General features: G+C 36.7%; 1 protein-coding gene across 1 annotated transcript in view; it reads left to right on the top strand.

Annotated features, from left to right (window-relative positions):
- Window positions 1-18,645, top strand: part of LOC115209096 (wings apart-like protein homolog) — a 201,977-nt gene that overhangs the window by 160,356 nt on the left and 22,976 nt on the right. Inside the window, exons 9-13 of the mRNA XM_036501343.1 lie at window positions 23-129; window positions 7,955-8,031; window positions 11,352-11,512; window positions 12,918-13,033; window positions 14,996-15,130. Coding sequence (XP_036357236.1) covers window positions 23-129; window positions 7,955-8,031; window positions 11,352-11,512; window positions 12,918-13,033; window positions 14,996-15,130 — 596 coding nt within the window. The remainder of the gene's footprint in view (window positions 1-22; window positions 130-7,954; window positions 8,032-11,351; window positions 11,513-12,917; window positions 13,034-14,995; window positions 15,131-18,645) is intronic.

Below are 18,645 nucleotides of genomic sequence, written 5' to 3' on the forward strand. Positions count from 1 at the left end.
CTCCCTCCCATCTCTGTTTCAGTGTGTTCTTGTGTAGAGTCATTAGAATCCCACTACATAAATACCATGGACCATGCACACAGAAGGAAGTTAGAAAAAGTTGACAGATGCCTTAGGGTTCTGGAAAGTGTAAGTTTATCTGTAATTTTTCATTTTATCATTGTGGCTTACAGGTGGGAGTGTAACTATAGGCTCAGGCATGGTTGTGTGGTAAAAAGTTAAAGTAAATTATATATGACAGGCTTCTGTACAGTTTCCAGTTCTGAAATTTTGTTCTCAAAGCATTCAAGAATATATTAGAAGACACTTGCCCAAGGTGCCGTGCAGAGGGGCTGAACCGAGAACCATATAATTGCGAAGGAAACTTTCTTGAACGCATAGCCATTCCCAAATTTTTGTGTATGTGTGAGATTGTGTATACTGATTACATGTTTGTGTGTGTGAGAGAGAGAGAGAGATATTGTGAATACTGTTTGTACATGTGTGTACAAGATTGTATATACTGTTTACATGTATGTTTGTATGTGTGTATACGATTTGTATATTGTGTGTGTATGACATTGTGTATAATCTGTACATGTGTGTGTGAAATTGTGTATACTATTTACATGTGTTTGCGTGAGAGTGTGTATACTGCTTGTACATGTGTGGGTATGAAAATGTGTATACATGTGTTTGTGTGTGTAGGTACTGGCAAGGTATGTGGTTAAAATGTTTGCTTTTGCAACCATGTAATTCCACTGTACAACGCATTGGTGAGTGTCCTCTAGTGGAGTCTCCAGTTGACCAGTGCTTTGTGAGTGGAAATTGGTAAACAAAATTTATGTAGAAGCCTGGAAGTGGCAGTGGCAAGGTGGAGAATTTGATTTAATAGATGCCTCTCCATCTGGGTTTTTATATTTTCTTTTCAACTTTATATCACTTTATCATACAGTAGTACCTCTCTCTTCTGTGGCTTTTGAAGCTTACATAGCTTGTAGGTTTATATCATTGGGATATTCCTCCTTGCAATGACTGTTTGTTAATTGCTGTTTATTGGTTCTTCTCCTGTGTCTTGATTCTGATTGGCTTTTTGACTGGATTGATAGAACTGTTTTATTGCTAGTTAATCCCAGATTTTATAAAACTGAAGGCATTTCAACTTATGACCTTCTTGCCTTATTTATTGGGCACAGTATACCTAGGACTGCTTTAGTCTGTATTCCTTTCTTTATTGAAGATGGTATGGTATGATTTAAGAGATATTTGGCTGCTATTTCTAGCAGGTCAATCAACTACATCAAGACTTCCTCCTCCTCCTCATCATCATCATCATTTAACGTTTGCCTTCTATGCTGGCATGGGTTGGATGGTTTGACAGGAGCCAGCCAGGTAGAAGACTACACCAGGCTACAAGGTTTTTATAGTGGGATGCCCTTCCTAACACCAACCACCCTGTAGAGTGACCTGAGTGTTTTCTTACGTGGCATCAGCACAGGCGAAGCCAGTTTTGGCATAGTTTTTACAGCTGGATGCACTTCCAAATGCCAACCACTTCATATTGTGGACTGGATGCTTGTTACGTGGCACCAGCACTAGCAGGGCCACCAAGTAACTTGCATGACAAGGAATTTTGAGAAGGCGAGGGGGCATTAGAGGAGGTGATCTTGTGTCAGATGATGAAAGATTAGAGTATGACAGAGGCAGAAACAGGTGTCTTGCTATAGAGGAGGTACATGGTTACCTGACCGAGAGAGACAGAGAGAGGGGGGGTAGGAAGAGAGAAGGATACATATTTGTATTGTCTATTAATTATTTATTGTGATGACTGTTCAGATATAAGTATGATTCTAAGGCTAGATATTGTAGGAGATTAGTGTTTTTTTGTATGTATGTATACAGGCATGCATAAACTGACAACACTGTGTAGCTTCTTTTTTTCTTTGTCTTTGGCCAGTAATTGTATTTCCTATTTTCTTCCTATCTAGAAATTAAAGGAAATGACTACTATTCCCTTCAAACTTTGTTGCTTTTCTGACCTGGACATCAATGTTTTGAAACTGGTCTATTTTCCACTACATTTCAGAAATATAATTCTAGCAAATATTCTGCTCAATACAATAGATTTTCTTGTCAGTTGCTTGACCTTAGTGGCATCTCTGATCATGAGCAGGAGTATTTAGGGAGCATCATAGCCATATGTTGAGAAGAATTCTTTGAGGTTTGAATAAATGCAACAAGAGCAAAGTTTGAAGGAAATATTAGCTAGTTTTCATACTTTCTAGAAGTAAGCAAATAGGAAATAACAGTTGCTACCCAAGGATAAAAATCATGTTACATAGTGTAATCTTTTTGGAAACATATTTTGTCATACAGTATAACAGAAAATTGGTATGCTCCTTTTGATTAACAAAAGTAAAATTGATGCCCTGAGCTCAAATTATTGGCAGAAAGAATTTGAACATAAAAGATGTGTGTGTACCTATATATATTCATATATTTTTACATTAAATTAAAGGATTACTCAATACATCTTAGTGAAGTACATATATATTGTCACAAAGAAAAGCTTTCCTTGTACAAATTATTATAATTTTTAATAATAACAGTAGTAATATGTTTGTGTATTTATATGATATAATTTACATATATGTGTGCTTTTAAGAGTGACACTTATTAATATAGTGTTGGTGTAAGTCAGTTGATGGGACTGAATGGTGATTGTCATTTAGTCACATATAATGAAGTGGTTGCATTTATTGAGTGACCCAGTAGGTGATAAAGTAGGCATGTCTGTTGATGTCAAAGCATCTTGATGGATGAACAAGTTGTTGCTGCCCGAAGTGATTGGTCTGAAAGCTGGTGATACTGATGTGTCTGTTGATACCAGTCTGTCAGTTTGTTTTATTGACAAATGAAAACTGCCTGCCCAAGGGTCTATGTTCATGTCTCCAGAGTATACGTGTTTGTCCATTGGAAAAACAAGCACCACCAAGTCTTTCTTAAATATGCTTGATGACTTGTGCAGTGACTTTGTTTAAAGTGAAGGGTTGCACACTGTCATCCCCATTCTCTTGTCCATGAGCTTCTTTAATCTATTGCCAGACCAGTTCAAGATGACTGGGGATGGAAACATGATGCATTGGACAACCAAGATGTCTTACTTGTCACATCTTGCTCTCTGCACTCCACAGTGTGTTGCTACATTGTTGCAGAGTAAAAAATGGTTCACATTTGTGTTTCTCTTTTGTTTATTTTTCAAAGTTTTCTTCATTTTTATGATGTATTTGTCCTCCGCTTATTTACTTTTTATATCTTGTACTGTGACTGGCAACTCCTGAATGACATTACACATAATGTTTTTAATTTCCTTTTCTGATTGTAATACGGCTATCACTGTATCTTCTAGTGGTTCCACATTCTTCAGAATTAGCTGAGATAAACAATCCGCATAGCCAGTTTCCTTAGAAAGAATGTACTCCATCTTAAAGTTGTAATTTAACAATATTGTACCCTAGCATTGTAATCTGTTGGCTGTATGGGTAAGAATTCCTTTCTTCGATCCAAAAATTGGTAGTAACGGTTGGTGGTCTGTCTGAAGCCACAGACTTCTACCATAGAGAAATCTGTAAAATTTCTTCCCAGCAAAAATAATCACTGGAGCTTCTTTCACTACCTGACTGTATTTTTTTTCTTCTGCAGTCAGAACATGTGAGGCATGAACCACTGCCTTCATATTACCATCTTTATGTTTGTGTAGCAAAATTGTTCCTACACTGTATTCAGAAGTGTTAGAAGCTACAACAGTCTATGCTGCTGGATCGAAATGAGCCAGTGACAAATCTGAAAGTAATATTGTTTTAATATCCTAAAATGCCACATGCAATTTTTGATGTTTTTCTGAACATAGGTTTCCCAATTCTTTTCCACATGTCAGTATTAATATATAAGTGAAGCAGGGTAGCAACAACTTAACAATCCAACAAACATTCCATGAACTATACATAATCCAACAAACGATATTTCGACAAATTATTAAAACGACACCTTACGATTTCCTTCAATTAATGCCTATTCTCCATCTTTCTCTCTCAGACCGCTACTATTTAAAGTTGTTTGGTCAAGTTTATTCTTGCAGGGAGTGTTGTGACCCTCATCACAACAATCTATTTCTAGAATCTTCTCTACTGACTTACTTTACAGACATACCTTTGCTTTACAACCATATGGCTTCTGGTTTAATCTCACTGCATGGAATTGGGGCAAGTGTCTTCTACCATGCCCTCAAGTTTACTAATAACTTGTGACTAGAATTTGATTGATGGAAACTGTAGAAGTACTTCACACACACACATACACAAATGTATTCTAGGATGGTTCCCTGTCATATGTGGATGAGGGTTCGATCAACTGAATTACCTGCACCTAAATTAATGTAAATCTCTGTTAGAATCATTGTGACATTGTGTGTGTGTGACAAATGTGTACCTCTGGGTCACCTGTACAATCCATTTGATGGGCTTCTTTACTGTTTCCATCTACCGAGTTTCAAGCACAAAGTGTATGTTGACCCTAGGTTACAGAAAATGACATTTACTGAAAATGCTATGCATTGAAGTCAAGCTGAGGACCTTGTAGCTGTAGAGTAGACCTCCCCCTCCATACAGAGGAACTGGTCATTGGTCCATATGAAACTTTTAACTACTGTTTCAAAATTGTGATGGAAAATGAAATATGTAAATAAATAAAAACTGTTTGTCTCAGTTATATATGTTTACAACCCAGACCGATGTTAGTGTATGTCTAATATATATATGTGTGTGTGTGTGTGTGTGTGCATATGTATGTGTATCATTTGTTTGCTTTCCATGCTGGACATTTTGACCAGATCTCATGAGTTGGAAGACCATGTCATGCTCCATTGTCTCAGTTTGGAATAGATTCCTCTCTTCTTATTATCATGCAATATATATTGATAATTTAAATATGAATCTACTTTAGCTGTTTATAAAATCTTGGTTTGTTGGTGAGATTGAATTTATGTAAAGAATTAGCTTTACATTGAATCATCAGAATGAGATGATATTTTATGATTCAGGGAGTGGTTTCCTATTTCTGCCATTCAGTTTGTTGCTTAATGAGTTTCTTAAATATTCATAAAGTGGATTAAGTTTTACATTTTATGAGATTGCAAAACACTTAATTGATATGACCTTCAAAGCTAGTATATCATGTTCAAACCCATGTCTTAATGGAATTTCAACTCACAGCATGTGTCAATATAGAAATGTTGTAAACTGGTGTAGAACTTATTTTAATCACTGTTTCAGCAGAGTAGAATTTACTTTCACCACAGTCTCACTGGAATAGAACTTACTTTAGCCAGTGTCTCACTAGATTTGCGACTTACTCTAGATATTGTCTAAACAGAATCGAATCACTATGTATAAATGGCAATTGATTACTTGATAAATCAATTTTTGTGCTCCAATTAAATTTATCTTGTCAGCATTGTTTAACTCACTTTCTTCTCATTCTCTTTTCTCACTAAGCCTTTTTTTTCTTTATATGCGTGTATAGATAGGTAGACTATTTATTTATATATATATCATCATCGTCGTCATCATCGTTTAACGTCCGCTTTCCATGCTAGCATGGGTTGGACGGTTCAACTGGGGTCTGGGAAGCCCGAAGGCTGCACCAGGCCAGTCAGATCTGGCGGTGTTTCTACAGCTGGATGCCCTTCCTAACACCAACCACTCTGTGAGTGTAGTATATATATATATATATGTATATGTATGTATGTTTCGTTTTTGGATTTGGATTTGGTTTGCAAGATTCTTTATATGAGACTATTGAAAAGGTTGCAATATGCAACGAAAATTTTAGAAAATAAAAATAAGAAATAAGTGGAAATTTTACCGGTGTGTGTGTGTGTTAAATAATAAGGCACTAAAAGAGAATGACTCTCCCCAGACACAACAGAATATGTATGTATATAGTAATAATAACAATAATCCTTGGATGGAATGCATAGCTGCTCACGTTTCTACAGACTACATCTTTTAAGATCACAGTCCGTATTCCTGGGACGATTACAATGTAGTCCATAGTATCCATAGGCATCAGTTAGATCATCCTTGTGTGTGTGTGTTCATGTATGCTTATGTGTACATATTGAAATGTATGTATGTATAGGAGAGTGTGCTGTACTCCACTGTTTGTTTTGGTATGATTTTCACATGTCCACACCCTTCCTGACACTAACCCCTTCACAGAGTGCACTGGCTACTTTTTTCAAAGCACCAGCATTAGTGAGGTTACCATGCAATTTGCAAGACCAAAGACTAAGTGGACATGTGATAGACAAGGAGGCAGCTTTGTGCTAGCTGTTTGGCAGTTGAAATATGAAAGAAGGGATAGGAACTGACTTTTTGCTGCAGAAGAGATATAAGGCTTACCTTTAGATTATATGAGGGTAGGTGGCTATAGTTAGTGTACTGCCAGAAGGAGAGGTAAAGATGGTTGGGACTAGTATGTCTGCAAGATACAGGAAGGCAAATAGAAGAAAACAGAGGACAAAAGATTAAAACGGATAATAAGCAGGGGTTGAAGGAGTGTGTGGAGAGGGTAAGGGATGATTAAAGATGGGTGTAGTGGTGAATAGTGAATAAGGGCATAAAGAGTGGAACAGTGGTCTATGGTAGATATGAATTGTTTGCAAACGCTAAAAAATTTGAAAGAGATAAGTGATCCTTAAGTTAAGGATAACAAATGCACTTTTGTCACTCAAGTGAAAATTGTAATGTTTGATATTAACGGTTGGTGAATTGTGGAGTCTAGAGACCAGATTTTTTTTTCAACTCACAGCATGTGTCAATATAGAAATGTTGTAAACTAGTGTAGAACTTATTTTTATCACTGTTTCAGCAGAGTAGGATTTACTGATTGATTTTTTTTTTCTCTTGTTGCTATTTGTGTGTGTGTTTGTGCACACACACATATATATATACTCATATATATATATATATATATATATATATATATATATTACTATAATATTACTACTATTATTATTAAAAATTATAATAATTTGTACAAGGAAAGCTTTTCTTTGTGACAATATATATGTATTTCACTAAAATGTATTGAGTGATCCTTTAATTTAATGTAAAAATATATGAATATATATAGGTACACACACATTATCCTTTATGTTCGAATTCTTTCTACCAATAATTTGAGCTCAGGCATCAATCTTACTTTTGTCAATCAAAACTTATTACTGTTTTGTTTTCACAACCAGCAAAAGCATTTTTATTTTAATTCAAAAAATTTGTTTTTTGTCTTCCCAAAATGATGAAGTTAGTGATTGCCATGTCGATGCCATTCATTAACTGAATAATTTATCTTACCTCTGTGCACAGTAAACCAATGTAAACAGTGTGATGTAATCATTGATCCACTCCGAATTACAACCCAAAGTACACCCAACCCCTTGACAAAAGCATACTATAAAATTGTATATATTTCACTTGGTCTCACATTGCAGCTTAATCAAGTAAAAAAAATTAAAAAAACGTTATAATTGATGTTTTTAGATGTGAAAAAAAACAGTAAAAAGGAAAAAAATGCACTTCAAATTATTCCTTGATTACTACACTTAACAGAAAGCTCTGTTTATGTTTCAAGTTTTCCCATACTTTTCTAAACTTATTGACCATGTATCTATGTTCATATGTAACCTTTTTTGTGTACATGGATGCATGTTTCACTTTATTTGCTATGAATGAACTTTTCTCATGAATATAGCATCGCAACATATCCTCATTACTTATAAGATTTTATCAGAAGGATTTGTGTGTATTGAGTGTTAATATGTACTTCAGTATAATATTTAATATAGATAACCAATAAATGTCATAATCAGATGCTTCAGTCTCTCACTGTTTCTTGCTTTCTCTCTTTCTCTTAGGTAACTGTTACTAATATTGAAAATCAAAGTTTTCTGATCTCATACAAACAATGTGCACTTGTGAATTCACTCAACACGTAAGTTGTCATTAAACTTGTTTCCATGATTTTTTCTTTTTTCTTTCTTTTTTGCTTTTTTGTTTGTTGTTTTTTTGTTTTTGTTTTTGTTGTCACCCAACATCTGCCCTCTCCCTCCAACTCTAATTATTTGTCAGGATTGTTCGATCAAGTACTTTATCTGGTAAAGATGAGGTTTTAAGACTTGACTGATGCTTATAGAGAATTTGAAATGACAATGTCACCGTCATCACCATCATGTTATAATCTGGAATAGATTTCATACCTTACCACTCAAGACAAATTGTTTAGTGTTTGATACACTGCACCTGTTAAAGCCATAAAACTACTTCTAACCTCTTATTCCATCATTTCATATCTGGATAGAGAATTCTTCAGGTTTCTATCGATATTTTTTGTATTTTATTTACTTTTCACAGAGAAGCTGAAAGAGCTTTTGATTGCTTGTAAATTCATAAAAATACTAGATGATGCTTATGACAGGTGGGGGGAGGGGATGGTAGTTTATAACAGACGAAAACTTAGCAGTTTTTACAGGTCAACCTGCCTATGGCTACAGAATAGATCTGTGTCTGTTGCAAGTTTCTAGCCAGTTGAGAGGCAATGTGGTGGTGGAACATTACTGTAGGTAGAGCTATAAAAGCGAGGAAACAGACTAGGAAAATCAGGAGGAAAGGAGTACAGGGCAGAACAATACCATGTAGCACGAAGAGATGGTTTGCTTAGCTGGAGATGCAGAAAATTCTTATAACTGAATTTATTGTAGATTTAGAGAAGAAATTTCATAATTGAAAGCAAAACTTAGAATGGTGAGGCCTCAAAATAAACTTAGTGAAGTTTTGGTAAATAGGAAGATAAAACTCTATACCCATCAAGGAAATGACCATGCTTGAAGTGCCACAAAAAAGTAGTAAAATTCTATAGAATATATACTTAGTGTAAACCAGTGCTCTGCAATTGGGAGGCCGCAGTGTAACCTGAATATAATTTTTTCCCCTGTACTTTTAGTTATATTTTTAGTTCAGGTATGCTACCAAATCTTGAAAAGAAATAAATGTACTGCAAGTGAAAAAAGGTTGCAGAGCATTGGTCTAACCCTTAGATATACAAGAGGTGTTGTTGAATCACAAGCAAGCTAACAGAGAAAGTAGGGTTCATGTGCCTAGTTTAGTGCTTATTGTACAGGTACAGTAAGCACTAAAAGTGCACATGAAATAGATTCTCTTAAATACCTGAAAGGCTCTCTAGAAGTAGTTGCTAACTTTTGTTACTAATCAGCTGTGGAGGTGGCTGCTCCAAAAGCAGAGTCGTTAGAATATGGATAGGATAGAAAAAGTTCAGGAAGCTATTATCTGTGCTGGTAACAAAATGTTTCACTCTCTGAGTGAAGGGCAATTTGTATGGGGGTTGTATACAAACTGTGGTGCTGCTTAGTAATGGAATGTCGGCCTTGATTGCAGTGGATTTGCAAAGACTAATAAAAAATGAAGTGAGTGTGTTCCGCTAGATGTGTAATATTAGTGTACATGAATTGAAGGTTGATCTCAAAATGCTGAAGCTTATGGAGGAGCTGGCAGAGGACTATAATATGTGGTGCATTGCTGTACTCGAGAAGACCCACCACCACAACAGAATAGAAATCCTAAAACCAAAGTGTCTCATAAAAAGCATTGGTGTGGGTGCTGGTGCCATGTAAAAAGCACTGGTGATGGTGCCATGTAAAAAGCACCCAGTACACTCTGCGGAGTGGTTGGCATTAAGAAAGGCATCCAGCTGTAGAAACCAAGCCAAAATGAACTATAAAATCTGGTGTGGCTCCTGGCTTTGCCAGTTCTTGTCAAACCATCCAACCCATGCCAGCATGGAAAACAGACGTTAAATGTTGATGACAAATGCTGATGATGATGAATGATGTAGTTATAAATGATCTGAAAGATAAACTGAGTATATAAGGTACTCGATGTAGTGTGCAAGAAAGAAATCCATGAGAGTACAAGCACGTAAATGCATATGAAGGATTGTAGGTGTATGAAGAAGGGAAAATCTTTGAAAGTGGATGGATCCTGTTGAAGATGACTAAAAAGATGTGATGCAGTGATGAAGACCTGACCTCACAAAAATGACAGTGAATCATGGCAGTTGGTGAAACTCAGTGCTGGAGAAGACCCTCCCACTCTTGCAAGCATGGCATAGCAAATAATAATGGTAATGATGGAGATTGTGTGTTATGTGTATCTACTTTTAAGCATAATGCCCAGTAAAGACTGTTAAGCTTCCTGTTGCTCTATCACAGCTACTCATCTCTCTATCACTAAATCTCTCTACTATGATTTTGTTTCCCTCATCATACTTTCTGATACCCTCTTATCTCTCAATCACCAATCATAAGTGAGTGGTGGTGGTGGTGGTGGTGGCAGCAGTGGCAAAGAAGAAGATCTCGTTTTATTGCCATGATATTGATTGTTTCTTTTGTTTGTTCTTTCATGAGTAGAATACATTGGGCATGTTTCTCTACAACTAAATATATGTATACATGTCTGCTCATAATCACAAGCTAATGTGGTGGTGGCGGTGGCGGCGGCATCACTCAGTCTGATGAAATAGCAAAATGTCATTCAAACCACATCCTACCATCCTAAAAAAAAAAATTATACTTTCTGAGAAATGAAGAAGAAACGATATCGTTTGACTATTAGTCTGCTTGACTAGAGCTGATTTAGATCTAGATAATGTTTTCTGCCTTAGGTACAAAGCGTAGAAACTTGAGAGGAGAGGTAGTTAACAATATTGTCCCCTGTATTTGTTTGACCCTGAAAGTATGAAAGGCAAAATTGACCATGGTGAGTTTTGAACTCAGACCATAAAGAGCCGGGAGAAATAAAATAAAGCAATTTGTCGAACACTCTACTGTTTCTGCCAATCCACCAGCTTGACAAGGCTAAATAATGGTCTCAAATTTTGGCACAAGGCCAGCAGTTTTGGGGGAGGGGTTAAGTCAATTACATTAAGCCTAGCACTCAACTAGTATTTATTTTATCAACCCCAAAAGGATGAAAGACAAAGTCAACTTCAGCAGAATTTGAACTCAGAACATAAAGACAGACAAAATGCTGCTAACCATTTGCCCTGCCTGCTTAACAATTCTGGCAGCTCACTACCTTAAATGAAAGCTAGATGATAACAAATCAACAACACATTGTTGAATTGTTGAGGACTAAATATTTGATAAAGAACTATTGTTTATTAAAATCTTGACAGAAATTATTGCAATTGTTGTTCCATTCTAGATGTCTTCTTTCTTTTTCTTTTTTTCTATCCAGAACTTTGCGGCATTGTCAGAGTACGATTTCTAACTTTCCTTTGCGGGATGATCCTGATCGACCGAGTGAAAGTTCATTGGATAAGGAGTCCAATGGCTGGATTATCTTCAGTTGCATGCTGGCCATTTTACGTGTTCTGCTCAACTTAACACACGAAAATGGTAAGTTGAATGTTTAGATATTCTCACCAAACACTTGGCTTTTGGCTTTGTTCTTTACTCAACCATTGTTTCTTGCAAAATCTGACATTTCTACCTGCATAACCAGATCATTGACTTTGCCATGTTGTGACAGTAGTGGACAATGGAACAGAATACTAGTCTTCTGTTCTACACTTATGACTTAACTATTTCACATTCAGATTACTTTGCCAGTGGTTGGTGTTAGGAAGGGATTCCAGCCATAAAAACCCTGCCAAAATAGACACAGTAGTCTAAGGTAGTTTTTCTACCTGGCCAGCTCCTGTCAACCATCCTAGCAATCCATGCATAGATGAACATTAAACGATGATGATGATGATGATTCACACTGTTTTGAATTACTCATGATGGTGACAGACACGGCAAGCTAAGTGAAATCATGGTTGTGGCTAGTGCCAATGGCACATAAAAAATATCCACGCCAATGACATGTGAGAGGCATTCATGCTGGTGACACATTCAGGGATACCCATGCCAATGACACATGAGAGGCACCTTGCTGATGACACATTCAGGGGCACTCATGCCAGCGACATGTGAGAGGCACCCATGCTGGTGACATGTTCAAGGGCATCCATGCCAGTGGCATGTAAAAGAGCAACTGTGCCTGTGATACATAAAAGACACCCAGTACACTCTGTGAAGTGGTTGGCATTAGGAAGGGCATTCAGCTGTAGAAGCCATGGCCAAAACAGACTGGAGCCTGGTGCAGCTTTCCGGCTTACCAACTCCAGTCAAACTGTCTAACCCATGCCAGCATGGAAAACGGATGTGAAAGGATTCAATGATGTGATTGTTTATTTTTAGGATAACATTGTAAGGTAAATGTGAAAGGCTGGATATGGCCAGTTTAAATGATAAAGGGTTAAAGAGTGAGCATCAGCCCCACTATGTATGCACGCATGCACATACACACACTTCACCTGAGTCAACTATAAACTAAAAGAAGAATTGAGGTGCTTCCACTAACTCGATCATGTCTGGAGGTAATTCTTAATAATGTTCCTCTACTGTTGAATGAGGCTAGATTCCTGGCATCTCTTGTTGGGGGAATTGCTTACGTTAGTTAAATGGTGTCGTGCTGCAGTTAGTTATGAAGACAGGGATATCAGCCTCAATACAACAGCCATTCATTGTTCAATATCAGATTGTTTCTAATTTTGTTGCTGCTATTACATCTTCATCAGTTTCTAACTTTTTACACTTTTACCTTTCTACCTCCCTCCCCCCTCTCTTCCTATTTATCTTTTATACTCTTTCTTTCTTTCCCACTCTCAATATTACTGTTATTATTCTGGTTGTGTGCCAAAATTTGAAGCTAATATTATTGTTGTTACTTTAAAACTGTTCTTTCTTCCCAATTTAGATTATGGCTGCACTAAAATTGGTTCCCAGAGAGGTCTTATTCAAACAGTTTTTGACTGTATTCTTCAAGTACCTCAGTACACCTTGATGTGCAAACAGTTTGACTTATTAGTTTTGGTAAGTTTGGCAATTTTTATCTTTTTTTTTTATTATTATTATTATTGTTGTTGTTGTTGTTGTTAATTTGCTGGCCTTGTGCCCATAGTAGAAATGATTATTGTTAATTTACAAGATTTGTTTGGTGACATAAGACTTTTGGAAAACTGGAGATGGGGGTGGAGTGGGGTGTTAGAATTATTGCCTCCTTTGTCTGAACAGTTCTTTTCTTAAATCAGATGGTGGTGGTGAGGGAGGGATTTAGTGGAATGCATCTTACAAGGTGAAGTTTACAGTGTTTTGGGAACACATGGTAGGGAAAGAATTGTATATAGTATTTGAAGAGGTGGGACTGAGTGACAGGAAATGTGTGAAATGTGATGTGAGAGGCATGTGCAGTGTGTAGGTCCAAGCAGAGATCGGGTGTAACCAGAATGTTCTAAAGGGCCTATTATTTTAGCTTGTGCAAAAGACAGGAGCATGCTATAATTTGATGATTTACATCTAAATCCAACTGGAGTCTGATACAGCCCCTTAACTTACCAGCCCTGGTCAAACCACCCAACCCATACAAACATGGATAACATACATTAAATGATGATGAGGAGGATGAGGCACATGTGTGACTGTGTGATAAGAAGTTTACTTCCCAACCACATGGTTCCAGGTCCAGTTCCACTGCATGGCATCTTGGGCAAGTATTTTATATATAGCTCCTGGCCAACCAGTCCTTAGATTTGGTACATGGAAACTGAAAGAAACCCTTCACACATGTGTGTGTTTGTTACTGTTGTGCAAGCAGTGATAACCTTCATTACCAAATATTAAAAAACACAAACCTGGTAATGGGGAAATATTACTGTGATTTGATACAGATGTGGGTTGCCAAAAGGACATTCAACTGTGGAAAAATTCAGCCTGGCCCATGTGAACATGTGAGAGCGGCATTAAAAACCATGATGATGGTGGTGGTAGTGGTGGTGGTGGCAGCGGCGGCGGCAGAAGAGGTGACTCTTCCAAATTATTGGAGCAAACTTTTATTTGACCTTCTAGAGTAGGGATAAGTTTTACTTCCTATTGACTGAATTACTAAAAAATATCTATAAAACATCATAATTTATGCTGCTGTATCTTCCTTCGTATCTGTCGACTCATAGTTTACTATGTCAAAATGGACAGTGCTTAGAAAACAAACTGCAATAGTAATGGGAGTTGGGTTGTGATAATCAAGGTGTAAATGTTTTTGCTCTCATTAAAAGTGTTTGCAATAAAAATGAAATAATTGAAAGCAGTGAGCTGGCAAAATCATTAGCACACCAGGCAAAATGTTTAAGGACATTTTGTTCATTCTTATGTTCTGAGTTCAAAATTCCACCGATGTCAACTTTGCCTTTCTTCCTTTCAAGGTTGATAAAATAGGTACCAGTTGAGCGCTGGGGTTTATCTAATCAACTTAACTCCTCCTTTGAAAGTGCTGATCTTGTGCCAAAATTTGAAATCAATATAAAGGAAATGGCTTCAACTAGGAATTCAATTGAGATTGATGACTCAACTCATTGGAATAATGATACTAATAATGGTTTCAAATTTTGGCACAAGGCCAGCAGTTTTTGAGGGGAGGGAGAAGTCAATTACATCAACCCCAGTACTCAGCTAGTACTTTATCAACTCTAAAGGATGAAAAGCAAAGTCCACTTCAGTGGCATTTGGACTCAAAGTGTAAAGCTGGAAGAAATGCTGCCAAGCATTTTGTGCAACTTTCAAACCATTCTGCCTGCTGGCTGCCTTGATAATAATAATAATGATGATTCTTTGGGGTTTGAATAAGTTACCCTTGAAAATTACGCTTGGATGGTGCTTTTAAAATTCCATTAGCAGTGCGTGTGTTTGTGTGCCTGTGTATTATAAATGTATACAGAGATCTGTAATATCAACAGTCATGTTACCACATGCAACTCATTGCATCTATCTTCACTGTTTCAGAGTCTTGGTTTGTTGATCAATCTTGTGGAACATTGCGTGGTCAATCGGCGTCTTCTAATTACCATGGAAACACTTCGACCTCCAGAGTGTTCGATTCCATCAGAGAAACTTGGTGCTGTTGAAGCTTTGGTTGATGTAAGTTAAGCTTTGAGATTTTGTATGTGTGGGGCTGGGGACATAAAAGTGCATGCATTTTATCATGCTTTTGCAAGTTAAAGTGTTGTTTGTTACATGGATTTACAATTTTGCAATGAGCCAATCACTGGTTTACTTCATTTCTGATGCTGAAAATGACATGGAAACGTCTCTGTAACCTAGGCAGAATAAATATGTTTATCTCCAAAATACACACTCACACATGCACGCACGCACACACACACTCTCACTCTCACTCACTCACTCACTCACTCACTCCTCACTCACTCCTCACTCACTCCTCACTCACTCACTCACTCACTCACTCACTCATGAAGCATTAGGAAAGGCATCCACCCATAGAAACCATACTAAAAAAAAGCATTGGGGCTTGGTACAGACTCCTGGCTTGCTAGCTCCAGTCAAACCATCCAACCCATGCCACCATGGAGAAGAAACATTAGATAGCTAGACTAGAAACACAGAAAATGTGATTGGTATTTTTAATTTTTACTAATTATTTTTTTTCATTTGCTTTTACTTTATAATGTGGATTAAATATCACCTGCCAGTTTGTCCTGGAATATGATGATTGTGTTTCAAACTCTGCCTTAACATTTTACTTTTGATTACTCTGTCAAATGTAATACTTATTCATTCATTTTTTTTTTTAATTAATCATGCCTTGTCTTGTAGCTTTGAGATGTGTTTGTTTATTTTTAGAATGGCATTGTAGGATAGGTGTGAGAGGCCAGATCTGATCAGTTTGAACATAAAACTGGTAGAATATTTTGGACCAGATATGACTAGTTTAAATGCTGAAGGGTCAACATATCAATAAAACCCCAACAAGGGAACTTTTACTTGTTTGCTTGACCTGCTAGAAATAGCAACCAACTCACCATCAAAGTACAGCCTACTGTCTTAAAAAAATAGAAAGGACACATTAGATAATGTAGTCATATAATTTCTGAAATGACAAGCAGGAGCACCTTTGATTACAAGATCTAATCAATCAATAGTTGACTTGGAGTTGTACAACAATAAACAAGCATCATCATTATCATCATCATCAGTATCATTTCATGTCCATTTTCTATGCTGGCTTGGATTGGATAGTTTGACAGGAGCTGGCTAAGCAGAAATCTGCGCCAAGCTTCTCTTTCTGTTTTGGCATGGTTTTTACAGCTGGATGCCCTTCTAAATGCCAACCACTTTACAGTATGGAGTGGATGCTCTTTTACATGGCACCAGCACTGGTGGGAGGTCATCAAGTACCTCACAAGACCAGGCTTCTTTGATAGGTGGAGCATTGGAGGAGGTGGCCTTGTGCCAGGTGATGAAAGGTTAGACTGTGGCAAAGGGACAGGAACAGGTGTCTTGCTGTAGAGGAGATAGACGGTTAACCAGTCAGAGGGAGAGTGATCAAGAACGATAATATAACTGTTTATTTCTAGAATGACATTGTAGGATAGGTGTAAGAGGCTGGATATGGTTAAGTTTAAAAGAAAGCAGCTAGAATATTGATACAGCTAGTTTAAATGCTGAGTGTTTAAAGATTATTTAAAATGTAAGCATCATTGCAGGAGTCTTAAGATTTGTATTATTTAACAGCTTTCTATTGGTGTTATTAAAAAATATTGAGAATATAGCAATGCATGTGTATAGCACCAAGAATATTGATTATTGTTACTTTCAACAATGTTTGCTATATTTTATTGAAACGTTCAAACAGCTTATACTTTACTTAAATACTAAGTAATCACTAGTTTTACACTAATGGAATTTATTCATTAATTTGTTTATAAATGTAATTTTTATTTTTTGCATGATATATATACACTCATGGCCAAAATTTTGGAACATTTTTTTTTTTTAAATTAAAATTGTTATGCCTAAGTACAATTCGATTTGAATATATACAATATAGAGATTTACTTACCTAATAATTTTTATAGATACCACCATATTACTGCAATTAGTAATAATATATTGCAAATTATCTATAACTTAGGGCATTTAATATAAAAATTCTAATTTTCAGGCTTATGTTCCAAACTTTTGGTAACGACTCTATACCATATATATGCGTTTATGTGTGCATGTGTAGACGCAGGCATTATCGTTTGATAAGAGGAAGTTTGCTTCCCAACCATATGATTCTGAGTTTAGTCCCACTGCATGGTGCCTTGGACAAGTGTTTTTTACTATATCCCTAGGCCAACTCAGGAGTGGATTTGGTTGATGAAAACTGAAGGGAGCCAGTCATGTGTATGTGTATGTTTGTCTCCTTGTCTTGACATTGCATCATGGAAAGTGTGTCACATTCATTTTCAATATTCTGCAAGAACTTTAGGATGCACCATCCAACCCATGCAAGCATGGAAAAGTGGACATTAAAATGATGGTGATGATGATGACGACGACGACTCTGTGTGTGAGTGAGTGTATGTGTGTGTATGTCTGTGTTTTTGTATCTATTACACATCTGAGCATGCTGCTGATCTCTGTTGATTAAGATAGTCATTGTTTAGCTGTGGGTCAGCCCTGATCCAGCAGATCTAAGACCTACATTAATCAGAGCTGACCATGTTGACTTGGAGGGATCATTGTCAATCTAGGCCTGGATCTCACCAAGAAATTTAGGAGTTCTTTTCTTATCAGAACAATCAGAGTGAGTTCTCCAAGTTGCCATACCTTCATAATTACCATTAGACTCAACCAACTCTTTCTGAATCCTCTGCACTGTCCTCAGATTTACACCCAAGCGCTCTGAAATGTTTGTATTGGAGCTTCTTGGTGCACATGCCAAACAGTACAGCGTGTCATTTCCAAATTTCTGGCAGAGTAATTGCATCATAGTACTGTTTTTCTTACAGATGGTGTCCAACTGACCCTATTATACTGTGTAATTGACAAAATCAAAAACAAACAATGTACATGCATGAAATAAAAAATATAAAATGGCAACAATTTACCCATTGCACCCTGTGTATGTGTGTATATAAAATATATATATATATATACACACAACAGGCTTCTTTCAGTTTCCCTCTACCAAATCCACTCACAAGACTTTAGTTGGCCTAGAGCTATAGTAGAAAACACTTATCCACGGTGCCACACAATGGAACTGATCCCAGAACAATGTGGTTGGGAAGCAAACTTCTTACCACACAGCCATACCTATCTGTCCTTTTAAGATTTTAGAACATGATTTCAGGATGGTTTGGCTACTATTTCTAGCAAGTTGTGAGATCCTGCAGATGCACCGTTATTGTTGTTATGCTTGATGCTTGAAATATATAAACAACCACTGAAGTACTGGCTCACAAGAATTTGTGTCCTTCACAACCTTCATTATTAGCTTGTTTTGTTCTAGTTTTGTTTTCTTTTTAATCCATTTTAATGTCATTAACTGACCTTTCAACCTTACTAGCCTCTGCTTAGATAATCTAAATATTAGCAGTAAATTTTGTTGTCTAGCTTCAAAATTTATCTTATGATTATTATTA

Source organism: Octopus sinensis, linkage group LG3 (genome assembly GCF_006345805.1).
Source record: "Octopus sinensis linkage group LG3, ASM634580v1, whole genome shotgun sequence".
NCBI lineage: Eukaryota > Metazoa > Mollusca > Cephalopoda > Octopoda > Octopodidae > Octopus > Octopus sinensis.